The sequence below is a fragment of the Marmota marmota genome, unplaced genomic scaffold (assembly GCF_001458135.2).
Source record: "Marmota marmota marmota unplaced genomic scaffold, marMar, whole genome shotgun sequence".
Taxonomy (NCBI): Eukaryota; Metazoa; Chordata; class Mammalia; order Rodentia; family Sciuridae; genus Marmota; species Marmota marmota.
In genome coordinates this window covers 4,417,323-4,443,125 of record NW_026000205.1, presented here as the reverse complement: position 1 = coordinate 4,443,125, position 25,803 = coordinate 4,417,323, and the positions used below count along the sequence as shown (strand labels likewise).

Below are 25,803 nucleotides of genomic sequence, written 5' to 3'. Positions count from 1 at the left end.
GAGGTGCCAAGCCAGTGTCTAGTGTGGCATGAATGTGTCCTTTCGTGGCTTACCTAGAAGCTCTTGTGTAAGAGAAGTGAGTCAAGAATTGAAATGATTGAGCCAGAAGCTAGTCTGTGAAAACATTTTCTAAACTATGTAGCTAACATATGAATGAAACTTTATAAAAGTTTTCCAAAAAATTCAGATGAGATCACCAATACTGATTTGTGAAGCTGGGATTTTTTCTAAATTATAATGAATAATAACAAAAGCTCCATCAGCCAAGTAAGAGGCAATTAATTTTTCTCTTTCCACTGTACATAAGGATATTATGAAGTGTGTATGCAGCTCAAAAATTAGAAAACATGTCTTAGAGGTGCGTCAGGCAGTAAGTTAACAAAAACGTTACATTACCCTTTGGGATTTTGCAATGTTTGTGCTATTTCTCAGCTCTCTTTAATTTGTTATTATTTCACATTCTAAGTTAATTTTCATATTCCTATCCAGTTTGTGATTTTGTATTCTTTTAAAGAGGGCCCACCCCCTCAATTATATGAGCTGAATCCTCCCTCTTGATGACTCACGGGCTTGAAATAGGGGTCACTCACAAGCTCTGCGGTCCGGGATAGTAGCTATACCTCTCTGAGCCTGTTACCTTGGTGGTTAAATGGAGGTCATAATAGTGCTGCTTTGCCGGGTTGTTATAAACTTTAAATAAGCCAAGGCCTGCAAAGTGGTTAGTGCATGCCTGGGATGTACTAACCACTTTGAGCGATCAGAAGCAACAACCCATCTGGACGCTAGAAACCCTCCTGCAGCTTCCGGACCGCGGCCAAGACCTTCCAGTGCGCATGCACAAGCGACTCCACAAGTCCTCCCCTTCTCGTGGGCGAGGCCTACCCCGCCACAGGCGTGGTGGGCGGAACCAAGAGGCTACTTCCGGGATACTCCCTCGACCCTACTTCAGGGAACAACCCTTTTATATGATTGGCAGTAGCATTAACCAGTAGTGATTAGGGATGAGACAGACGATGGGGGTTCTCCCAAAACTCATTTAGGAACACCTTTTCGAAGTTAACCAATCATAAGCTTTGAGTGGGAGGGTTCTCTTCTGGGGCGGGACAGAGTGATTGATGCCTTTATTGACTAATGGAAATTTGATTGCGGGTAAGCTAGGACCAATCAGAAGTGAGAGGGCCGGATCCTGGGGCGGGGCCTGTGCTTCGGCAGTTGAACCGCTCGCGAGGAGGGGTGTCCGCGGAGAAGGTGAGAGGCGGCGGGCGCGGCGGGTGCGCGGACTGGGGCGGCGATCTCGCGGGGGAGGGGTTCTCTGGGGAGAGGGGACTGCGGCGGGCAGCTGACCCGGCAGTGTGGGAATCGGCAGGGGGTGCCCTTTAACCCGGGTAGGCTGTTGAATGAGGGGTTGTGGGGCAGAGGTTAGTAGGTGAGTCGGGGGTGGGTGTTGCATAGGAGGGTCTTTAAAGGGGAGATTTTAATGCAGGAGACGGCAGATGGTGGGATTTAGAGATCCCCTTGTAATACAGCGTTGCGATTTAATGAGAGGTTTGAAGGCAGAGCATTATTCCAGCGCGGGGTGGATGGGCGGGCGGACCGGTTCCCTGTGGTGGGTTAGAAACTTTGGGTGGAGGGCTTGCGAAGAAACAACGTTGAGGGAGAGGGAACCTCCAGGGATCTGAGTATGCTTTGTGACATGTGAAGCATATCACATGTAGCGTTTACTATGTTGTATTAACTTATTTTCCCCGATTGTTCTGGGGATGGAATCCAGGGGTTGCACGCGCTAGGTAAGTGCTCTATCACTGAGCTGCACCGAACCCCTGCATGAACTCTTACACTTCCTAACAAGCCCTCCCAGTGGTTAAGATTGAGTTCTGGCGTCTGGTTGCTGGAGTTTGAATCTTGGGTTTTGCTGCTGACCCTGAACATCACATGATTTTGGCAAGTTGTTTAGTTTCATCATCCTGAGAAGGACCTGTCTCCTCACCTAGTAGCCTCACTCTCTTTACCCAGTGATAACTCCCAGCTGTCTTTTTTCCAGTCTGGACTTTGCCCTGGACTCCAGGGCCCACTGTGCTGTACTTGAAGGTATAGCTCACATCCAGACTGGAACTTGGCCCAAACAAACTTGTTGTTTATCCCCTTCAGCCTCCAAACCCAGCTGATGTCACCTTTGAAGTTGCCTGTCACTCCTCCCTTTTCTCTCACCCACATACACGGTCCACCCATCATTGTAGTCTGGATGGGATTCAACCAGTTCACTGGCACCTTTGCTGCCCCTGTGGTGCAAGCCATCTTTGGCTTTCCCTGCTCTGTTGCGTGGCATCCTCACTGGGCTCCCTGCATCTGTCCTTGACCCCCAAAGTCAAGGGATCCTGTTGAAACAAATGTCAGATCATGTCATTCCTGTTCAGGGCCCCTCTGGCTCACACTTCATTCAGCAAAAGTCCCCACCAGATCTCTAAGCAATCCAGCTTCCTCCTCCACCCTCCCCTCAATTCCCACCATTCCCAGATCCCCTGCCCCATTACTGCAGCCACCCTGGCTTCCTTACTGACCTTTGGACATAGCAAATACATTGCCACCTGAGGGCCTTTGTGCTTGCCATCCCCTCCATCTGGATCGGGCTCCTGCCCCATGTCTACATGGCTTCCCCCTCCCCTCCTTCAGGTCTCTATTCAGATGTCAACCTCATAGACAAGCCCTGCTGACCACTCAAGCTAAGAAAGCTCCTGTCACTTCCTGGCCCTATACCGGGCTTTGTTTTTCTCCATAACACTAACCACCGTGGGATAGCGATAATTTGTCTGTGTCCATTGGGCTTCTCAGACCTGCTCACTAGAGTGTTTGGCTCTGGGTGGCCCCTGGAAGAGCATGTAGGTGTGTGAACAGTGTTACTTCTGTGATGCCACCATTAGCACCCTTCCTCTGGTCTCCCTGGGTATGGGGCAGGTTGCTGAACTTCTGTTTGGTGGTGGGAGTGGGGTAAAAAACTGGGCATATCGGGTGCCTGAGGGCAGAGAGTCTTAACAACTTAAGTGTCTGAAGGAGCTTATAGGAAATGCAGATTCCTGGGCCCACCCTAGAGATTGTGCTTCTGCAGGTGGGGACCAGGCCCAGGAGCCTGCATTTCCATAGGGGCCTAAGGTCATGCTGATGCCCCACAGTCCTCAGCTCCTTTGGAGAAATACTGTGAGGCCTGTTCAGAACCTGGGTTGGAGAAGGCTGCTTCATTCTACATCAAGCTCCTTCTCTTAGGCTGATCCCCTGCTGGGCAGGGCCAGGAGTGGGGTGGTGGGATACTGGTTATCAGGACAGCCCCTGACTTAACCTGGGAGTCGGGAGGGCTTCCACATGAGAGGGCCTTGGAACTGAGACCAGGCGAGTGATTGGGAGTGAGCTGAGGGGAGAAGACCTGGGCTGTATCCACAGTGCCTCTGACCTGTTCCCTGGCATCTCCCATCAAATTGACAAGCATTCCCTAATCTATGCCATGCCAGGGTACTGATAATGTAAGATTAATCAAAATGACACTCTGGTCTGTCAATCAGTGGATCATATTGGTAACATCCAGTGTCAGGCACCTGACACACCCTGAATGCATTAACAAACTTAATCTCCACAATCCAGTGAGACAGGAGTGCTTATCTCCCTGTGTTGATGGGGAAAGGCCCAGAGATGTCAAGTGCCTTGCTTAAGATTACACTGGGTAAGGGAGGAGCTGGGATCCGAACCCAGGAATCCCCAGCCTGCAGCAAGTACCATCCTTCTACACGAGGCCACATTTAGGTTAGGGCTGAGACAGGAGCAGAGTTATGGGAGGAAAGGGCAGGTGGTCAGGGAAGGGCAGCTGGACAATGAGTAGGGTATGAATGCTCCCTCGCTGTGGAGTCGAAAGCAAGCCTCAGCTTTATCCTCTAAAATGGGGATGGTTATAAAACCTGCCAGAGAATTAAGGGAGTCCCAGGGTTATAAGCATGCTTGGTCCTTATCAAAACGCATTTGAAGGACAGTACAAGTGGAGTATGGACACCCTGAGAGGCACTGGGGGCTGTGGGGTGCACTAAAGGACTTTTGTTTTTATATATTCCAGGGGGCAGTGGAAGGTTTTGTGTTTGGGGAAGTGCAGGGGTGAAGGGGAAGGGAATTCAGAATAGGGGAGAGGGGTGTCATCCAGGCCAGGCCACAGATGTGTGAGGGATGGGGGGTACGCTGCATTGGAGAAGCCAGTGAGGCCACGGCTGGGCTGGGATGTGATGTGTGGTGGTCACAGGGGCTGCAGAGGGTGGGCCAACAGCCATGGAGGGAGGGGCGGCTGCCCGGGGTTGGGGTTTGCCCATGTTTGGTGTGGGGAGTAGTGGTGTGGATTTGTCTTTGGGGAGCCAGTGAGAAGGGCTCGCAGCTCCTACCCTGGGTGAGAGCTGTGAAGTCTGCCAGCCAGGTAGTGCAGTTGGGGAGGAGGAGCCAGGAGCGGTGATGTAACACTGGAAAGGAGAAGGGGTCACCTTAGTGAAGGGAGGGCTGGGGACTGGGAAATCGAGTGTGCAGTGAGCTGGAGGTTTGATGTCATGAACCCTGAACACTGGGGTCAGGAGTGTGGGCCAGAATGGGGTGCTGGGGTGCCCACACACGTGCAGGGTTGGGGGGTGACGTCATGAGTTGGTGAGGGCGGGGCCTGGAACGCGCTGCTGGGATGCAGGGTCAGGAGGCTGAGGCAGAGAAGAGGAGCTGGGAGAACCTTGGGACTGGAATGAAATCAACAATCAGGATGGGCCACTGGTCACATAGCGAAGATGGAAGCTGCAGGTAGAGGGATAGGGTGGGGCTGGAGGGGGGCTTTGCTTAGGGCCGGGGAATCCCATAAGTGGGGGCGGGGGTGTTCTGGGAAGGCTCTCCGAAGGGAAGAGAGGTGGGAAATGTGTGTGCAGTGGAGAGGGGGCTTTATATACAATTTGGGAGGAATCCAGGGGAAATATGGGACGATAGAATACAGGCTAAAAGTGGGGTTACCTTGAATAAATATGCGGGCAGAATCCTGGCGAAATGATTTTTTTTTGGGGGGGGAGAATTCTGGTGGGATATGTGGGGAACCCTAGGAAGATGGGGGGACTGGTGTAGGGAGAAGCAGTGTGACAGTTTCCCCCACCCCCCAATCAGTGAGAGATGGATGCAAATAGGAGACTTTGGAGGGGAGAGGGGACTGGTTTCTGGGGGACAGCACAAGGGGAGAGGGCTGGGACATGGAGGGAGCGAGATTCTGCAGAGAGAAGGGGAAGCCGAGCTAGAATCCGGTGGCCATCTAGGGAGTGAGGGTGGAGCTGGCAGAAGTGTGAGATGTTTGTCATCAGCCGCTAAGGACACTTTCGCTTCCCAGAAGAGATGGGCAGTGGGGAGGCACGTGTGTGGTGTAGGGGCGAGTTGGATTCAGGCAGATTGTTCCGAGGCTGAATGGCTGGGACCGAGGTGACTGGATGGGAGCTAAGGACATCAGACAGTTGAGCACGGAGAGGGGCCGCTGCTGTCACGGGGTGAGGATGGGGGGCTTATGTGGTGGAGTGGGGAAAGGAGGGCAGGGCCGGGTTGGCGGTAGGGATGGCGTGTGGCGGACCCCTTCCTCTCAGGTGCCACGAGTGGGGGCGGTGGAGTGGGGGCGGTGATGCTGCGTGGCTTCTTAGGTGTTCCGCGGGTTCCTCCAACGCCTTAGTAACCTCTGGTGCCTTGGTAACGGGGATGGCGCGCCCGCTGATTGGCTGGTGGAGTCTGAGGGGCGGGGGCTGTGGGCGGGGCCTAAGGGCGGGGTCCTGTACTCCCGGTGGGGTGGGGCCTGCGCTGCCAGGCACGGTATTAAGGGTCAGAAAATGAGGAATCTGTTGAAATGTGCAGCGATCTGCTTGCAGGGAAATCAGGGATTTTTAGTCCAATACCTGAATCTCCAGAAAATAAAAGCACAATATCTGGATTCTGAGCTTTCTGGGGAAAGAGACTCCCAGATATCATGAGCCTTTACAAAAAGCACTAGAGACCCTTCCCCCAAATAAAGTTAAGAGCTCAGATCTAGAGACAGAGAGGTGTTTTTTAGGACCCCTGGGGTTCAGGCAGTTGTCCTTGGACCTCTGGGATAGGGGATCAATGGATGGGCCTAGGGTGTGGTATTCTGGGAGCCCCAGAAACAACAATAAGATAATAACAGCAAGATGATGGCAGGGTTAGTATGCATGGAATGTGTGCTATGTGTCAGTCGCTGCTGAATTTTGCCAAAGATTTCAACACACTTCACTCATTTAATCCTCACACCAGTCCAAGGAGGCGGTGCTGCTAGCCAGCTGTAGGCTTGCCTGTGTGATCATCATCTGGCCACCTGTGACATCTCAGATCTCATCATTCAGCCCCCTCCCCTGTTCGTTCTCTTGCAGACTGCCAGCTTCCCTGCTGAACAGACCAGGAACATCTCACAGGGGCCTTTCCCTCTGCCTGGACAGTGATAGCCGTCTCCCTCCCTCCCTCCTTTCCTTCCCTTGGCCTTTGCTCAGAGAGGCCTCTCCTGGCCATCTTAGCTACAGAGCAGCCCCTTCCCCATCATTGGCCCCATTCTCCACCATTGGCATTTTTATATACCTGACTGCCCCACAGGGCATGGATACAGCCTGGTTTCTTATCACATCCCCATCATCCAGGATGCCACTTGCTTCATGGCTGGGATTCTGACTCATGGAGAGAGTAATTAACTTGCTCATGAGCAGGTGGGACCTGGATGGGAACTCAGGCAGCCCAGGTCCCCATTCTGAACCACCCCTAGGACTCCCGGGTGGAGGGCAGAGGCCTGGGAGTCTCCTCCAGCTAGCTCTTTGTTGACCTAACATAAGAGTAGTAGCTCTGTTGGCTAGGAGAAGGCATTTACGCTTATAATAGACTAATTAATAAAATCAATTATTAAATTGGTGTTAATATTTTCAGTATATCATATATAACATATGGAAGTGGCTATTCCTTGGATGTGATAACATTTTCTCCATACATTTTCTGGCCTCCTCACCTGTTCAGGTCTCTGCTCAATTGTCACCTACTCTGAGTGGCCTTCTCTGACCTGCCCAACCCCAATATTTCCCTCTCCAGTTTAATTTTTCTCCACAAATGTTTGCTGAATTAATGAATAAGTAATAATCAGTAGTACTGGTCCTGACTGACCTACCTATGGGTGTCACCCACTCTTGCTAGCCAGCCTGTGTCGGGCACAGTAGTGTGAGGACAGAGTTCTTGGAGCTTTTATGTATGTTGTTGAGTTGAATCCTCATGCTAACTCTGTGAGGTAGGGGGCACAGTTACACTCATTTTCCAGATGAGGAAACTGAGGCTCAGAGAGAAGTGAACTCATTTTCCCAAGGTGCAGCTGGTAAGTGGTGAACCCAGGATAGGAATGGTCTTCAGCTCAAAAGTCTGGTCTCTCAGCCCCTCTGGGTCTCTTGTCTCATCCCTCTCTCCAGTGACCCTGGCCATGGACCAGCCCGCTGGCCTTCAGGTGGACTACGTCTTCCGGGGTGTGGAGCATGCTGTGCGGGTGGTGGTTTCTGGGCAGGTGCTGGAGCTGGAGGTGGAGGACCGGATGACAGCCGACCAGTGGCGCGGCGAGTTCGATGCCAGCTGTGAGTGTGCCTCCCTTGGGTGGGCTCGCCTCCCATTCCCTAGGGCCAGCTTTCCCTAAAAGATGAGGTTCCCCCTAGTTCTGCCTGCCTGCCTCTTCTATCTGACCAGAGCTCCCAAGGTGGGGAGGTCTCATGCCCTAGGCCAGAGGCACCCAAGCTGGGTAGAGTCTGAGGGCTAGGATGTATTACCCTTGGGTTGGGCAAGTGGTCAGATATCAAGAGGGACTCTTTTCCCCCCACCCAGTCATTGAAGATTTGACTCATAAGACAGGGAACTTCAAACAGTTCAACATCTTCTGTAACATGCTGGAGTCGGCCCTCACCCAGGTAGGGACCAGGCATTGAGGGTTAGGGGTTGGTTCTGGGGTAGAGGCCCATGTGATGTTTGTGTGACCCTTTGTCTCCTTCATTGAAGGGATTGGGCTTTTTCTTTCTCAATTTAAGTGGATTTTCTGATTCTAAGTATAGTTATGTAGAAAATTCAGATTACAGAAATATAAAGAAGAAAAACCATTCTGCTACTAGTATGCACCTTTGTTAATATTTCTGGTGAAAGTTGCCCCAGCCATTTCTTCATTTCTTTCCCCTTCCCCCACCTCTGTGTTGGCAGATCTGTAATTGACAATGAGTGGATATATTTTCCAAGGTATTCTACAACCAACTTTTTTTTTTTTTTTGGTACTGTGGATCGAACCCAGAGACACTTAATTACTGAGCCATATCCCCAGCCCTTTTTTTTTTTTTTATATTTTATTAGAGACAGGGTCTCACTGAGTTGCTTAGGGCCTCATTAAGTTGCTGAGGTTGGCTTTGAACTCACGATCCTTCTGCCCGAGCTGCTGGGATCACATACATGTGCCACCATGCCTGGCTTACAACCAACCTTTAAAAGATTCAACAATATTTCATAGGAATTTAGTCCCATCAGAGAGTTTAATAGTCTGTTCATTTCGTTTGCTGAGCATCTACAGGGTGCCCGGCACTGTCGCAGGCACTGGAGGTAGAGCAGTGAACCCAGGAGACCAGGTCTCTGCTGCTGACATTCTAGTGGGAGAGACAGACAGTTGAAAAAAATTTATAATGTCAAGTAGTTAAAAGTATTAATGGGAGAACAAAAGCAGGTTATAACTTAGGATACAGAGGGTATTTAGATATTTTTAAAAATTATGAACCATATTGTTTCTCTGATTACAGATAAAATATGCCCTCATAAAACTGTGAAGATATTTGAGCATGACTCAGAGTCCTTTATAATTCCCTTTTTATTCTCTGTCCAGACTGTAACATTTTTCTTTGAATTCAGACTTACTATTGCCACTTCCTAGATGGGAACTCAGCCAGTCACTTCCCCCTCAATGCCTATAAACTGGGAATAATAGTAGTTCCCATTTCATAATATTGTGAAGATGAGGAGTTACTATATGTAAAATGTTGGCTAATCATAACAGGTATACAGATACAGTTTTTTATTATTATCAACTTTTGAATTTATCATCCTTGTTAGTGGTTGCTTAATATTGTACGCATGCATCATGATGTATATAACCCAGTGGTTCTCAAACTGTTTGGTCTTATGACTCCTTTATACTCTTAAAAACTGTAGAGGACACCAAAGAGCTTTTGTTTATATAGATTCTATCTATCAATATTTATTTACCATATTAGGAATTAAAACAAATTTAAAGGAGTTTATGAGTTCATTTAGAAATAGCAATAGCAAACCTTTATGTTAACCTAAATATCATTTTAATGAAAAATAAATTTTCTAAAAGAAAAATTACATTTTTGCAAATCTGTTTAATGTCTGGCTTCATGATAGAAAATTCTGGATTCTCACATGCTCCTGTATTTAGTCTTTTGTGCTATGTTTTGGTTGAAGAATATATAGAAAAATCCTGCCTTACACAGGTACATAGTTAGAAAAGGTAGTATTTTAATAGCTTTTTCAAATAGTTGTGATTATTCATCTTTGTTAACACTAAAACTGGACAAGTGTAGTTTCTTGAAGGTTAGTTGCAGTGTGGAATCTGAAATCTCATCAGCGAACTTATATTGTTGCTTTAAAAAGATTCAGACCTGTTAATTGAGGCTGGGGCTGGAGCTCAGGAGCAGAGTGCTCAAGCAGCATGTGCAAGGCCCTGGTTTGGTTTCCAGCACTGCAGAATAAAGAAAACCCAAACCAAAGGCCCTCTTCCCCCAGCAAACCCGAGGCTGCATCTTGTACTCTGCATGGCTTTTTAAGTGAGTTTGTAATATCACACATTGGTCGTTTGGAAAATATTGCTTCATTGAGTTACACAGACCTTTCAAATGTTGACCCATTTTATGATCGAAAGCCAGGAGTGACATTTAGTAACATCCCCACTGATCTCACAGGCTGAGTCTTGAAACAGGGAAAAGCCCTCAAGCATAGTGCAAGGGCAAATTTTCCAAAATTCTAATTCGAATTCCAAGTGCAAAGCTTGAAGTTTATCATTGGCAACCAACTCGGATACTGTTTTCCTTGCAGACAGGCTCACTGTGTTCATTTTGGAAAAAATGCCTGCCAAGTGCCTAGCTCTGAAGAACCATAGTTTTGTCTGTCAGTTCTTTCAAGTAAAAATACTATTCCATAAAAAAGTGGCTTATTTGGTTTGAAACGTGGTTGCACAAGGGCTTTCCGCAGGCCACTGTCAGGGCTTGGATATGCAGCAGGGGCACCTGGTGGCCCCTGCCCGATTTCTTGTACAGAAGAGTGAAGAGACGGGCACTTGGAGGTCTTGGGTCAACAAATGGAGCAGTTTCACTGCTTCCACATGAACGTTTCTGTTTCACCTCTTGTGTTGAATTTGTTGGTTTGCTTGCTGATTTCTTCTTCCTCATCCCAGCCCGATGAGGCTGCCTGGCATGGAGAAGCTGGGGACCACTGGTGCAGCTGGTTTGATTTCACCAAGGCGGCAGCAGTTTCCCAAAGCTACCGTTACCTTTGCATCATTAGCGTGAATATCAACCCAGAAGAAATAGAAAGCACACCAAGTCTTTGCATCATTATGAAAATAGTTTTGGCCTCATGGGCTCCCAAGAGGGCCCCCAGGTCCTGCAGACAACACGTAGAGAGCCACAGACCTAAGCCACCCCCGAGCATGAAGGTTCTTTGTAGCTTCTTTCGCCAGTCCTGTCCTGTGCGCATGCCCAGATCAGCATGCCCAGATCCTGTCCCGCAGCCTCAGCGCAGGGTAGTCCAGCTGCCCGGGGCGACGTGGTCCTGGGAGTGTGGGTGTGTGCTCTGGGGTGGCCCTGCCAGCCCTGGGGCAGCTTCTTCCTTCCTCTCCAATAGAGCAGTGAATCGGTCACCCTAGACCTTCTGACCTACACAGACCTGGAGTCCCTGCGGAACCGCAAGCTGGGGCGGCGCCCGAGCACCTTGGCCCCTAGATCGAACCAGCTCAACTCCAAGCGCTACCTGATCCTTATCTATTCTGTGGAGTTTGACAGGTGGGCACAAGGGGCTGGCTCCAGGCCCGGGCTGGTGGGCAGGGCTGGGGGAAGAACCCCTTGGAGCCTGGATCATGCGGGGGTGTTATTTATGCTTTGCCTTCGGAGTCTTGGGTGTGCGGTTTACATTATTTATTATTGTGTTTGGCTACAAGTAGCCGAATAACCATTACTAGTGTTTGTTTATTTATTTCAAGATACTGAGGATTGAACCCAGGGTTGCTATACCACTGCCTACTTCTGTAGCCCTTCTAATTTAATTTTGAGGCAAGATCTCTCTAAGTTGCTGAGGCTGGCTTCAAACTTGCCATCCTCCTGCCTCAGCCTCCCACATCACTGGGATTACAGGCATACACCATTGTGCTTGGCTCCATTGCCAGTGCTTTCAACAAGCAACAGTTTATCACATAACAAAATGTCTAGATGACTGCCAATCAACAGTTCCATTATAAACTCAGGCTGTTTTTGTTTTATTTTTTCCTTTGTCATACTTAAGATATTGGCATTTTGACTTCATATTTATCTCTTACAGTCACAAAATAGCTGCTGTATCTCCAGGCATTACGTCTGTATTAAAGCAGGTAGAAAAGGGACAGCGCTGAGTTTGCTAATTGAATTTGCTGGTTTATCAGGAAAACAAAAATATGGCCACAAGACTCCTAACAGATTTCTCATAATATTTGGCCATTTGTAGAGGATTGCTGGGAAAGCGAGTGTATGGCTTTGTAGCCGTTCTGACAGGGAGAAGGGAACTGGGAATGATTCTGGAGTAGCTGAGGGCAGCGTCTGCCCCTCTTGGTAATGGCTGCTGGATGTTCTAGTGGGAAGGGGCCAGTCCTCTGTGAATTGTAGACGGCGGGGCAGTTAACCAACCTGCAGTCCTTTTCCTCAGCCAAGGGGTGACCAGCTCAGACAACCGGAACCTCTCACTGTGGAGTCTGAATTAGGACTGTGCTTGGCTGGTCACATGTCCTCTCTGCCAGCAGTGTGCAACACGAAATTGCCTGAGACTGCTCCAGGGCCTAGTCCCTGTGGTCTCAGAAGTGCGTGGAAGAGGCCCCTAGGGGTGGCTGGTACAAGGGGCCTGGGCAGGGCAGGGCAGGGCATGGGGCGTGGGTTGTGTTTTGACTCTGGCTCTCAGAACCTGGTTTCACCCTCAGGCAGCTGCTCAGCCTCTGAGATGCCCTGGTTCTAATCCCCCTCTTCAGGATTCACTACCCGCTGCCCCTTCCGTACCAGGGCAAGCCAGACCCTGTGGTCCTGCAGGGCATCATCCGCTCACTGAAGGAGGAGCTGGGCCGCCTCCGAGGGCTGGACGGCCAGGATGCTCGGGACTCTCGGGAGACTGAGATCTGGCACCTGCGGGAGCAGTGAGTCTGGGAGGGGTGGCGGCCAGGGCTGGGGGTGGGGGGCAGGGGCCTCTGTGCCATCCCTCATCCACCCTGTTCATTCTGAGCTCTCCTGTGTGCCTGCCTTGTGCTGGGTGGTGCTCGGGACACAGCGGTGACCACGACAATCTGGCCTTTCCCTCTTGGACTTCCAGCCAGTGAGGGAGACAGAAATGTCTGTGGACACTGAAGGCTCAGAGTAGGTGGGGCTGGTCCTGAGGGGGTCCTCGTCCTCCCTGTTGGCAGAGGAAGCGGCAGGTGTGCAGGTAGGCCGAGAGTCACTTAAGTCCACCTTCAGCAGGTGTCTCTGGCCCCTCCCTGCCCCTCATGTGGTGCCCAGCCCAGCGCAAGTGAATGCTAATCACATGGCCACCCAGGCTGTCTCCCGAAGCAGAGATGGGGTGAAGAGGGGAGGGACAGGGCCTGACCGGCTTTGGGGCAGGTTAGGAGGAGTTGGGCAAGAGTGTTGTAGACAAAGGGAACAGCGCGTGCAGTCCTGGTGCTGGTGGAAACATGATGTAATAATAATAATAATAGTACCAGAGACTATGTTTACTGAGCATTTACCTGCATGCCAGGGACCCTGTTCAATGCTTTGTGGGGAATTAATTTTATTCTCAAAGCTGTCCTATGAGGTAGACAGGAGGGCACTGCTGTCGTCCTCATTTTATAGAGTCCCAGAGAAGTTAGGGGACTTTCCCCAGGTCACACAGTGAGTGATACAGCCAAGCTAGACCTCAGACCCAGGCAGCCAGTGCCAAGCCCCTCCTCCCTGCTGGTGTGCCCTGTTGACAGCTGCTAGCCCAGGACTGAGCGCCAAGTGCTCACAGAGCAGATTGGTCCTCTGTTTTGCCAGGAATGGGAACTTATGGGGCTGGGAGACATGTGGCCGTGCACAGCTGGATGGGGAGGGAGGAAAGCCACAGTGGGGAGGCCAGGGTGGGACGCAGGAGAAGCTTCACGGATCAGTTCTTTCCTGCGTAGGGTTGTGTGCACATGCACTTTCCAGAATGGCCACAAGGTGGCGCCCCAGCCTTTTGGATGGCAAAGGGGAACTAACGTTTTGCCAAAAATGTGGTTATCTGAATGTTTTATCTTCCTAATTGATTTTAGTTTTCAGGCAGAGTGAGAACAACTGAGTTAATGTGTAGCTTTGACAGATATTGATGATTGTTGGCTGGATTGATTTTTCACTACAAGGATCATAAGTGGTGATCTAATTCCATAGTTCTTTCTGCTTTTGTTAGCTTCAGGTTTTCAATAAAGAAAAACATTCTCTCATTTGGTTTCCCCCAGGTACATTTTTTACAGGAAAGGCATGATTAATGCTTAACTCTTTCTTTTATTTAACTTTCATCAGAATAATGTATTGGTTCCTTCTCATTCACCATGGAGATCAGTGACTTTTGTTCTTGTATCATTATAAACTCTGTGAACTTCAACTTAATTGATCTTGTGTTGGTTTCCTATGGCTTCTGTGACAAAGTTCCACAAAATTGGTGGCTTTAAAACACCAAAATTTGTTGTCTCCCAGTTCTGGAGGCCAGAGTTCTGAAACCACTTTCACTGGACTGAGGTCAAGGCATCGGCAGGGCTGGGCTCCCTCCAGAGACGCTGGGGGACTCTGTTGCCTCTTCCAGCTTCTGGTGTCTGCTGACATTCTTTGACTTATGACCACCTCACTCCAGTCTCTGCCTGTGGTCACACTGTCCTTTCCTCTTCTGTGTCTCATTTCTCTGATTCTGAATCAGGATACTTGGGATTACATTTAGGGCCCACCCTGATAAGCCAGGAAAATCTCATCTCAAGATCCTTAATTTATCAGACCCATAAGTGCCTTGTTGCCATATCAGCTAAGAGTCACAGATTCCAGGGAAAAGGACGGGGATATCTTTTTTTCTCAGGGAGGGGGACACTATTTAGCCTGCCACAGATTCATTCATTGCATTTATTCTTTTTTAAATGTTTTTTTTTAGATGTTGAGAGACCTTTATTTCATTCATTTACTTATATGCGGTGCTGAGAATCGAACCCAGTGCCTCACACATGCTAGGCAAGTGAGCCACAACCACTGAGCCACAACCTCAGCCTTGCATTTATTCTTTGTGATGTAGATAATGTCTTGTCTTTGGCCAGTAGGAACCTTTCATGTTGAAATGACCCAGGAGTTTGAGGCCAGCTTGGGTAACAGAGCTTGTAACTCTTTATATAAAATATTTTCATAGTTCTAGAGTCAGAGTGAAAAAGGGGTTTCCATTCAGAGAGGTCCAGTTTCTATCTCTGTTCTTCCTCCTTTTTCCACGGGTAATCAATCCTCTTCCCCCTGCTTTTTTTTTTATGGTGCTGGGGATTGAACCCAGGGCCCCACACTTGCTAGGTAAGTACTTTTATCACGGCTACATCTCCAGTCAGTCCTTCCCCATTTTAAAGCTTTTTAGTTATTCTATTCTGAAAATATGAACATACCTATAATTTATAATTATGTTCTTTTATAAAAAGGGACTTGCGGAACCCACTCTTCTGTGCTGATTTACAATGTATCCTGGTGACCACCTGGGGGCAGAAGACAGGTCCTCCTCATCCATTCCTTTCCACAGTTGTTGGCACTCTGCCTGGAAGTACCACAGAAATTCAGCTAGTTCTGTTGATGGGCATTTTGGTTATTTCTACTCTTTCACATCAAAGAGCCTTATGTATATGTCATTTCCTCAAAGAGGCATTTTGATCACGTAGTGACCTGGTCAGATTTGCATTTCATAAAATCCTCTGGTGAGAGACAGAGGGAAGACCTGGCTGGGAAGGTCCTGGAGGCCAGAGTAAGGACTCAGGGCCAGGCTTTCATGGTGTAGAGATGGCCAGACGGATGAAATCTTTAAAAATCAGAACGCAAACGCCGTGTCCCCCACCCCTCACGGGTGTGTGTGTGTGTGAGAGATGGGGTCGTGCCCGTCTCATGGGATGAATGAGGGTGATGTGACTGTGTCCCTTCCCCCGCGGAGATAACCACCTTAACCACTCCACCCGGGGGGCAGCTGGGACTGATGGGATCCCGTTCCCACTTGATGGGGAGGTGAAAGGTTTGGCCATGCCCAGCCCCGGTGGAGAAGCAGGATTGGAGGGGCCGTGCGCCTTCAGCCCTCGCCACCTGCTCCCCGTAGGGTGTCTCGCCTGGCATCTGAGAAGCGGGAGCTGGAATCACAGCTGGGCCGGTCTCGTGAGGAGGCGCTGGCCGGGCGGGCGGCGCGCCAGGAGGCAGAGGCGCTGCGCGGCTGGTGCGCGGCCTGGAGCTAGAGCTGCGGCAGGAGCGCGGCCTGGGTCACAGGGGAGCCGGCCGCCGCAGCCAGGACTGCCGCCGCCTGGCTAAGGAGGTGAGGGGGCCGGGTGGCCGGCGGGTATGGCCCGCAGGGCGCGGACGCTGGCCTCATCCTGGACCACGCCGCTCCCCTCCACTTCCTGCAGCTGGAGGAGGTGAAGGCGTCCGAGCGGAGCCTGAGATCCCGGCTGAAGACGCTGAACTGCGAGCTGGCCTTGTACAAAAGGGGGTGAGGGACCTCTGCCAGAGGAGGGCAGGGCCGGGAGGGGGTGGAGTCCGAGGCAGGTGGGAGAGGATAGGCGGAGCCTGGCGGTGGGCGTGGCTTGTCGGGTAGGAGGGTCCTAAACGTGGGGCTTAGGGAGGGATTCGTAATACTAGTGGAAATGGTGGGCGGGGCCTGTGGGGAGATGGGCAGGACTTGAGGGGAAGGGCCAAGGTATTGTGCGGAGCGACCAGGTGTGGCTCATCTGTGGGATCAGGAAGATAGTGCCAGCGTTTATGGGGGTGGGTGGAAGAAAATTGGGAAGGGTTTTCAGGGGTCTGTGGGAGGCCTGGGAAAAAGAGTCGTGAATGTTATGTAGGGAAGTGACAGGGGTCTGTGGGGTTGGGAGAGGCGGAGCGCGGCGGAGAGTGCCCGGTGGGTCAGCGTGAACTTGCAGGAATTGGTGGGGATAGGCCTGGGGATTCAGAGAAAGGCTGGGGTTGTCTTGGCCTGCGGAAACTAATAGCCCATCCTGTGCTCTCAGGAGGCGGTCTTCACCCGCGGTGCCTCCCCCAGCCCGGGAAGGCCGGGCTTCATCGTCCCGGGAGCGCTCCACGTCTCGTGGCCGCGCCGCCGCCCGTTCCTCATCCCGGGAGAGCGGCCATGGGATCCGAGGTCGAGGCCGACCTGCCCGCCCCTCGCCTTCGCCCACAGGTCTCTCTCCACCCATCCTGCCCTGCCCTGCCCTGCCTTGGGGGGAGGCGGAACAGACTACCGTTGTGAGAACCTGATTCAGCCTCCTCTCCCCACTTGCCCACACTGTCATAGGTGGTCGTGTGACCCGTTTCGACCCCACGGCCTTTGTGAAAGCAAAGGAGAAGAAGCAGAAAGAGATCAGGATGAAGTTAGTGCGCATTCTCTCTTCCCTGCCCTTATTCCCCTCCGGTACTGGTTCCCTAACCTGTGCTTACTCTCTTGCCACTGGTGTCCCCGCCTCCTATCAGCCTCTGTCTCCTGTCACCTGCAGCATGTCTCCTCTTCCCCTTCCCCGTTCTCACTTCTCACCTGACCCCACCTCCTCTCCTGACCCCTTACTGAACTGCTTACTTGTTCCCTCCCCCACCCCCAACTTGGTCTGGGTTCCCGCATCTTTTTCCTCTCCCAGGACAAGTTACCTCTGGTGGATCATCGGCTCTGGCAGCGACGCCCTTCCTGCATTAGTTGGGCGCACAGCGGGGCGTCTCCTTTTCGTTTTTTTTTTTCAGGCAACAGCAGCAGCAGCGGAACCGATTGGGTAGTGGAGGGAGCGGGGATGGCCCTTCCATCTCATGGTCTCGTCAGACCCGGCCCCCAGCTGCCGTGACTGGCCGTGGGGACGCAGCTAACCGCTCCCGGAACCGCAGCTCCTCGGGTAACGGGCTTGGAGCTGGGGGCAGGCGGGGCGGGGCTGGCGATTGCAGGGGACTCACACCTGCCTCTCGCTCTAGTGGACAGTTTCCGCAGCCGCTGCTCCTCTGCCAGCTCCTGCAGCGAGTTCGAAGATTTCTCTGAGTCACTCTCCAGAGGGTAAAACTTGGATCCTGGTAGGATCATCTCGAAAGGGTGTTTGGGGAGACTGGAAACCTTCTTTTGCAGGGAAATTGGGTGATGGAGGCTGGGGGGTGGTGGTTCTTAAAACTTCAAAGGCGGAGCAGGTGGGCTGTAGCAAGGACTCCACGTTGGTCCTTGATTACCTTCCTCTCTCAGCCTTCCCCGCGGCCGTGGGAAACCACCCAGCCCTACACCATGGAGTGCGTCCAATATGGTGAGTGTCTCTCCCAGGCCTTGGAGTAGGAGAGGTGATTAGCATTAAGCTCCTGGCAGCCAGCTGTCCCAGTTTCCCATGATTCCCTCCTTGGGATCGGGTTGCAGAGGTGACTCTGAAAGGCCTCTAAAAACAGGGTGTTTTGCCACTGTGGGATTGGAGAGAAATAGTGGGGGACACAGGATCTAGGTCCAAATTGCCAGGTCTTCACACCTGGCTCTTTCTACCTGAATGACCGGAAATACTCATTACTTATCTCTGGGTTGCACTTTCTTAATCAAGGATGGTTCCCTTAAAGGGTCCTTGTGATGACACAGGAGGATATTTTGGTGCCCAGTAGGTGTCAGCCCTTATTTCCCCTGAGGTCCTTGGTTTTAGAAATTCCAGTGGAATTGGGGTTGGGGTGGGGGCAAGAACAGAGGGAAGGTGCCTGATCCCCTTTGTTGCTTTCTTGTTTTCCCATCACCAGAAGTGCACCTCTCAGGAACACAGCAATCATCGGAGACGACTGGCAAATTCAGGGGGCTGGGTCCCCATCAAAGGTGAGTGCACCAGCCCCAGATCCTGCAGGGAAGGGACTGAGGGCAGCGCATGGGCCCTGAGCTCCCTCTGGCTGCAGGCCCTTCATAGCCCCCATACCCATGCCTGCTCTCACAGAGTACAGCTCCGACCACCAGGCGGCTGATATGGCTGAAATAGATGCCCGCCTGAAGGCCTTGCAAGAATACATGAATCGACTGGACACCCGGTCATGACCATGGAGAGGTGGTACTGCCCCTCCACCACCATTCACCAGTGGGTATGGTGTGGGGTAGGGCCGGGGTGGCCTTCCAACCCCACCCAGGCTCCACCCCTCCAGGTGCTCCTGAGGTCTTAGGTTTGTGAAGCCCTGACCCCACCCACTCTCCAGGCAGTGCATGCTGGGAGATAGGGTATGTGTGTTTTGTAAATAAACTTGTTTGTCCTTGGGACCCCTCAACTTATGACTGAAGGGTGGGGGTGGAGTGAAGAGAAAGGGGGAGGGGGTGTGTAATTGGGATCTGCGGGTATTTCTGGACATGTCTGGAGGCAGATGGGGGCTCAAGCTCAGGAAGAACTTCTACCTTCTCTCAAGCAATGCAAGGGGAGACCTGAGGAGTGGGAGCAAGCCATCCAGCTCCAAAGGAGTTCAAGCAGGATGTTCTGCACAGGATGTCTTTGGTGGTGTGGTGGGGAAGGGGTGTCTTGCAGCATGGTCCACTGCCTGGGAAGCCCCCTGAGCTGCTGGTGGTGACATCTGAACCTACTTGGTGCTGATTCCTGGGCTCTGACCTGAGACCTCTGGGTTCTGAGCTGTGATGTTGCTTCCGAGCTGGGATCTCCGGGGTCTTGGTTCAGGGTCGGGGCCTCTGGGTTCTGAGCACCATCAAGGGCAGAGTGCTGGGAGGAAGGGTGATGCTGGGACCTCGTGGGAGGGAGGAGCAGGGCATGTGGGGGGGCCAGTTCAGGAACACAGTTGGAGTTGCATTTATTTATTTATATATGTGGAGGTACTGGGGATTGAACCTAGGGGTGTTCTCCCACTGAGCTATATCCCCAGGCCTTTTTATTTTATTTTGAGACAGGATCTCATTAAGTTGCCCAGGCTGGTCTTGAACTTGTGATCCTCCTGCCTCAGCCTCTCAAGCTGCATCTTTATTGGAGGAGGAGGAGGCAGGGGTTTTCCCAGCTCTTGGGGAGAGAGGCATGGGGCAGGGGGCTGACAAGCAGGGCCTCACTCGCGGTAGTGTGGCCAGTTCTGGATGATTGCATAGAGCTGGTCACCTGGAGAGAGTGTCTGCTGCACATCCCGGTGTCCTTTGATCTCATAGTCAGGTCTCAGGGCTCCTATAGCCACACCGCAGGCCATCAGACTCTGGGCTGCCCGGATGGCCCGTGGTGGGGGCACCCGCTCTGGAGGGATAGATGCAGAAGTTAGTCTGGGGCTTCCTTGAAGGACAGAAGTAGTATAGTACGAGGTAGGGTGAATGGGGCCTTCTCTGGCCTGTTTGCTCCTTCATGAAAGGAGATAGTAATGGCAGCTACTTTATGGAAAACCCAAGGAACATCCCTAGAAGCCTTAGCAAGCACTGGCTGCCCTAATCATTATTGCTTATTCTCCCTCCTCTGTGTTCTGCCCATGCTGATAGCCAGCACCCACATCTGGACTGGGTGTATAGATCAGCTACTCCTCCTTCCCACCCTGCGGCTCCCTCCATTACTCAAGGAGTAGATGAGGCTCAGGAAATGGAATCCTTTACCCGAGGTCACAGATCTTGTAAGTGGCAGAACCTCTCAGCCACCTTCCACCTGCTGCCCCATGCCCTGAGCCCATGCCAGCCTTCTGGACAGTGACTCACCCATGTAGTTGCCCATGAAGGTGATGCCAATGGAAATGGGGTTCCAGGTGGGGCCTGTGTGTTCTCCCTTGATGTTCCAGCCGCGGCCCTCATATACGAGCCCATCTTCTCCAATCAGAAAGCTGCGTGGGGGGGTCAGACTTGATGAGGAGGAAGGGCTTCCCTCCTTCATTCATCCCACCCTGTTCCCGCCACAGCACGTGCAATTTCCAGTACCCCCTCCTCATTCTCTAGTTTTCCACAAGAACAATCACTGTGGCCCCTGCCACATGCCAAGCACAGCTCTGTGTGTACCTTTTTTTTTTTTTAATTCCCATACAATCCATGGGTCACTGCCACCCCACATTATAAAGAGATTTGGGGGAGTGGGCGCTCCTGTCCAAGGTCACAGTCAGGCAGAGCCAGAGTTTTGCTCGGGTCTCCAGGATGCCATCCTCATGGTCTTATTCCTTGTTCTTCCTGCCTGCCTTTTGGATTTGTTGAACCCTTACTTTGCTGAACCCTCACAAGACCACCCTCTGAGGTGTCTTTGCCACATTAAGCTGAAGAGCAAAGACTCAGAAAGCCACATGATTTTCACAGGGTCCTGCCCCTATAGGCACTTGCCCCTCGGAATCAGGGGCTCAAGGGTTGGGATCACATCTGCTTCTTTGGGGTTTCCAATCCTGGCAGCAGATCCTAAAGATTCACTCATTGAACACGTCTCGACTGAGCAAGTCTGACCGGCACCAGGGAATTCACTGGAAGGTCACACCTTGGAACTGCATTATCTTCGGACTCAGCTCTCTGGGTTACAGAGTCACTGAGGATACACAGAATGTTGGAACTTCTGAATCCAACTCCTGGATCTGCCCCTTATGAAGCCAGCTCACAGAATCTGCCTTTACAGAGACTAGAAATACTCTAATGATGCTGGCTGTGGGGACTGGCCCGTGATGGTTCTGTCACGGGCTCTGTGTGTTTATTGCCTGGATGCATCTAATTTCCCCCTCCCCTCCGTGGTTCCCTCTCAGAGTAAAAACCAAAGTCCTCACTGGCCCACCAGGCCCCTTCCAGTGTCCCGCCATTCTGCCATTCAGGTGTGATCTGCCCACTGGGCTTCAAAGCATTTGCCCCTGTTCCCCCTGCAGCTTCCCTCAGCCCCCCATCCCAGAGCCATCCTCTCAGGTCCTTCCCTCCAGCCAGCCTTCTGAAGGCGCCTCTGGGGAGTCTGGCTCCAGCTTCTGCACAAGACAGACACACAGTAGGTGCTTAATGTTCATAAGGCATGGGTTTTGGGCTCTTTCGATATGCTAAGTGCTTCCCGTGCATCTGGTCTAAGCCCAGTTCACTACAGAGAGGGGGGCTGAAGGGGAGAGGACCTGTCCTGGCTGGGGAGGGATCTGCTGGGTCTCAGGCAGCACTAAGCCCAGCCTGGCCTTACACTCCAGCCTCCTGACAAGGCGCCAGCCATTGTGAAGGGATTCCTTGGAGGAGGTGGAGAGGATCTCTGGTGCATGAGACAGTCTGTCTGCCCCCTCCTCTGGGCATCAGAGCCGGGACCTGAGGTCCTCAGAGCATCTGCTGCTGTCTGCACCTACCTGTCCAGTCCTGGGTGGTGACCCTGGGAGAAACCACAACCCCCGAGAGCTCAGCCAGGTGGTTCCAGGACCAGATCTATAACCAGGTCCACCGGCTCACGACTGCACCCCTGTCCCCTACGGTCCCAGTTCAGTCTTGCCTCCCTCCGCACTCACTTGTACGCCACGTCGCACCAGCGCCTCGTGCTCGCGTGGTAGTGCTGTACGTTCTGGGCCTGCTGCCGGCAGAAGGCCGGGGTGTCGCAGTTGCTGCCCGCAGTGTGCGATATCACCACGTAGCGCACTGGCTGTCTCAGGGGTTGGGAGCACTCCGACGGCCGGGCCCCCCACTCACTCCGGGGCACGATGGGGCCGCAGCAGGCTGGGGTTTCTTTATTTTGAGCTGCTCCTAGTCCGAAGAGGGCGAGGAGGGCCCAGGCGAGCAGCGCGCAGGGGCGGGACATGGCGGGCAGGGCGCGCAGAGCAGGCAGCGGGCGGGCCACCTTTATCTGCTGGAGCACAGCAGCTGGGAAGTGCTTGCCTCACACCCCTGCAGGACTAACTGGGTCAATCACGCGGGACCCCGGTTTCCAACTTCCTCCTTTGGTAGAGCCCCACAGGATGCGGTGTGGTCGGGCGGTGAATCTGGGTCAGGTGGGGATGGGCGCAGAGCCCTGGGCGCTTCGCTAGGGGCGGGTATTGGATAACTTACCAGGAACTTGCACAGGAGGGAGAAGGGCCCAGGGCCTTGGCACATCTCTTCCTTCCTGCAGGGACTGAGCTAACAAAGGTTCCCATTTAAAAAAATGCTTTTCACAGGCCCAAAGGCGCATTTAACCCTTGCAGCCATCCAAAGAGGTGAGTAATGGTCACAGCTGAATAAAATGAGGTTGGAAGAGGGACAATTAACAAAACATATAGGCAGGCCCTAGAGCCCAGTGGTCCCGAACTAGAATTCAGGACCAAGCTGCCCACCTTGGAATTCTGGGCACTTTCTGGTGTGTGAGCTCTGGCAAATGATGTAATCTTTCAGTGTTTCAGTTTCCCCGTCTGCAATGCGGGGATGATAAGGTGAGGGTCTCAGCGCAGAGGGTTGGGGAGGAATTAAATGGGTTGAGCAGAATAGGGCTCTTGGATGTCTGGCACACAGTGACACATAAACATCACTGGGACCCAGACTCAGGTCTGCCCTTGGTAGTAAGCACCATGCCTTTCATGGGTGCTACTGGGAGCTCCATCCTGGAGAGGAGTCAACTGAATCCAGAAAGCAGCAGCCGCTTGCCTTGGCCTCTGAGTGGCTTCAGATCTCCTGTGGGGCAGAGGGCTTTCCCCAGACTCCTGCCCTGCCCGCATCTCCTTTCCCAGGCCTTCCCTGGAGCACATGGAGAACTCGGGGCAGACTGTCTGGCTTCCTCTTCCTGTTTTCCTTCCACTTTAGTGAATCTTTAAAAAGTTTAAAAAGTGCCCTCTGTAATCCCAGCAACTTGGGGGGGCTGAGGCAATTATGTCTGAGGCCAGCCTCAGCAAGTTGGCGAGACCCTGTCTCAAAGCAAAATAAAAAGGCCTGGGGTGTAGCTCAGTCAGTGGTAGAGGGCTTCTGCGTTCAACCCTCAGTCCCCATATTAAAAAACCCAGTCCCCATATTAAAAAAAAAAAAAAAACTTTCAAGAAACACACTAGTTGTAACAAATTGAATTCTGCAGAGGTTAATTGCCCCCTCCAGCTCTGCACACCTGAGGTCCCCAATGAGGGATGAGGGTGTACTTTTTCCTGCACATTTTCCATGCTCATGTAAATTATATTCACAGTCATGATAGCACCAAAATGACACACCAGGCAGCTCTAAGCACGACAACTCTAAGTACCACAGAAATTGTCCCATGCTCACAAGAGGCTTGTGAGGTACATATTATTTTACCACCTTTCACAGTTGAGGAAACAGGAGTGCAGGTTACCACACCCAGGGAGGAGATGGTGAAGCCAGGGTTTGGCTCCCTGCTTCCTGCCTCCAGACATAGGGTTCTTAATCAATTCTACTTCCTGTAAGCTTGTATAAGGGCATCAAAACCAACCAAATCAAAATCAGATGCATCAGCTTTCCCCCTCCTTTTTGTGGTGCTGGAGATTGAACCCAGGAGTGCTACCCACTGAGCCACATCCTGAGCCCTTTTTAAAATTTTAATTTGACACAGGGTCTGGCTAAGTTCCTGAGGCTGGTCTTTGAACTTGTGATCCTCCTGCCTCAGCCTCCCCAGTTGCTGGGATTATAGGCATTTGCCACCATGCCCAGCCTCTGTTCACCTTTTGTCACCTGGTATTTCACGTGTATCCTCCAGGGCAAAGTGGCCATTGTTCATGAATTCCTCCTAGAGTTGCACAGTATTTCCTGGTGTAGTGCAGCACTGTTGATGTACTCTTTTTTGGAAGGTTCTCTGGTCCTTTTTCCACCTTGTGCTGCCCAAAGTGTTCAGTGTCCCTATACACTAGAGCATTTATAAATATATTATAAAGACAGACTTGTTAAATCAAAAGTACATATTTAATAGATTTTACTACATTGCTTTCCCCCCAAAGACTATTAACAATTCACATTTCCACCACTGATGTATTGGTGCTTTCTCATCCCCACCCTTAAAGCAGGTGCTATTATTTCTCAAATTTATAGACACAAAGTGATATCTCTTTGGAACTTCAATTGACATTTTTATGACCAACCAGGAGATTGAGGAGTTTTCTGTGTGTTGTCCCTTTGGATTTGCCCTTCTGTCAATACCTGTTTGTATTCATTGTCCATTAAAAATAATCTGGTTGTCTTTTTGTTATCAATTTGTGAAACAAAGAATACCATCACTAAGATTATTGACTTGTCAGGTATGTGTGTTTTATGTGTCTCAGTTCTTTTTAGAAGCAATAAAGAATAATATGCATATAGAAAAATGTATAAATGCACTTTTAACAGATTTAATAGATTTGATAGAATAGAGTTTATGGACTTAATAGAATTGATTGCACATACAATTAATTTTCACAAAGTGAATCCCCCCATGTATGAGCACCTAAATCAACAAATAGAACACATGTAAAAGTTTCATAGATACTGCCAATGCCATCTCCAAAAGGGTTTTGTATTTCATTTCCCCAGCAACAGAAATACATGCTTTACCAATCCAAGGAATGATATCTCAAAGTTTATTTGCATTTTCTTGAACATTAGAGAGGCATTTGTCTTTTTAATGTATTTCTGGCTGTTTGTATCCATGTTTTGTGAACTGTCTATTCATCTCTTAATATTTTTTCTATTGGGTTGTCTGTCAAATATTTTCCTCCAATCTGTTTTAAAAATCCAATTTCTTTTATGATTTCTGTGTTTCCTCTTTTAAGAAGACTTTCCATACCATGATTATAAAACTTTTTGTGTTTTAAAAAATATTGTTGTTCTGCATTTTACTTTTAGAACTTTACTCTGCTCTCATTTATGTTTCCATGTGGTGTGAGGTAGGGGTCTAACTTTGTTTCTAAATGGCTGACCATTTACTCCAGCATCATTATTATATAGCTGGACTTGGTTTTAAATTTCATTCCTCCCACTTATTAGCAGGATGACCTTGGGCAACATTTCACATAGTTGACCCCCTCCTTCTTGAAATAGTCACTTCTCTAGCTTCTGTGATGCAAGACTGTCTTGGTTTTCCTTTGGCTTTTGTGTGGTCTTTTTTTTTTTTTTTTCTTTCTTTCAGACTTATTTTTCTGCCCCGGATCATATACTCTTCTGCTGCTGCAGGGGGATCTTATCTACATTCTGCCTTCAGCTACCACTGAGATGCAGATGACTCTAAGGTTTATTTTATTTATTTTTATTTTTATTTTTGGTACTGAGAGATTTAACCCAGGGGTGCTTTACCACTGAGCCATATCCCAATCCCCCTCTCCCCCTTTTTTGGAGACAGGGTCTCACTATCTTGCTTAGGGCCTCACTAAGTTGCTGAGGCTGGTCTTGGACTCGAGGTCCTCCTGTCCCAGCCTCCTGAGCTGCTGGGATTGCAGG

The 25,803-nt window shown here is 50.8% G+C and overlaps 2 protein-coding genes and 1 long non-coding RNA gene across 3 annotated transcripts; 1 reads left to right on the top strand and 2 right to left on the bottom strand.

Annotated features, from left to right (window-relative positions):
* The first annotated feature begins 4,266 nt into the window (after nucleotides 1-4,266).
* Nucleotides 4,267-18,792, top strand: Ccdc61 (coiled-coil domain containing 61). The gene is given in 15 exon segments (XM_015496672.2): nucleotides 4,267-4,806; nucleotides 7,482-7,640; nucleotides 7,885-7,967; nucleotides 10,957-11,114; nucleotides 12,323-12,484; nucleotides 15,661-15,770; nucleotides 15,773-15,870; nucleotides 15,962-16,044; nucleotides 16,562-16,731; nucleotides 16,846-16,921; nucleotides 17,283-17,428; nucleotides 17,505-17,583; nucleotides 17,764-17,821; nucleotides 18,291-18,363; nucleotides 18,479-18,792. Coding segments are annotated over 15 exon segments (1,566 nt in total). The 5' UTR covers nucleotides 4,267-4,793; the 3' UTR covers nucleotides 18,577-18,792.
* Nucleotides 13,825-16,933, bottom strand: LOC125612578. Its single transcript, XR_007343016.1, has 2 exons — nucleotides 16,793-16,933; nucleotides 13,825-15,114 (listed from the first exon to the last, which is right to left on the bottom strand). It is a non-coding gene; the product is annotated as an uncharacterized LOC125612578 (long non-coding RNA).
* Nucleotides 18,793-19,452: 660 nt separating the features above from the next.
* Nucleotides 19,453-22,356, bottom strand: Pglyrp1 (peptidoglycan recognition protein 1). The gene is made up of 3 exons (XM_015496671.2): nucleotides 21,936-22,356; nucleotides 20,200-20,321; nucleotides 19,453-19,753 (listed from the first exon to the last, which is right to left on the bottom strand). The coding sequence occupies exons 1-3, from the start codon at nucleotides 22,220-22,222 to the stop codon at nucleotides 19,575-19,577; spliced, it is 588 nt and encodes a 195-aa protein (XP_015352157.1). The 5' UTR covers nucleotides 22,223-22,356; the 3' UTR covers nucleotides 19,453-19,574.
* Between the last annotated feature and the right edge of the window lie 3,447 nt (nucleotides 22,357-25,803).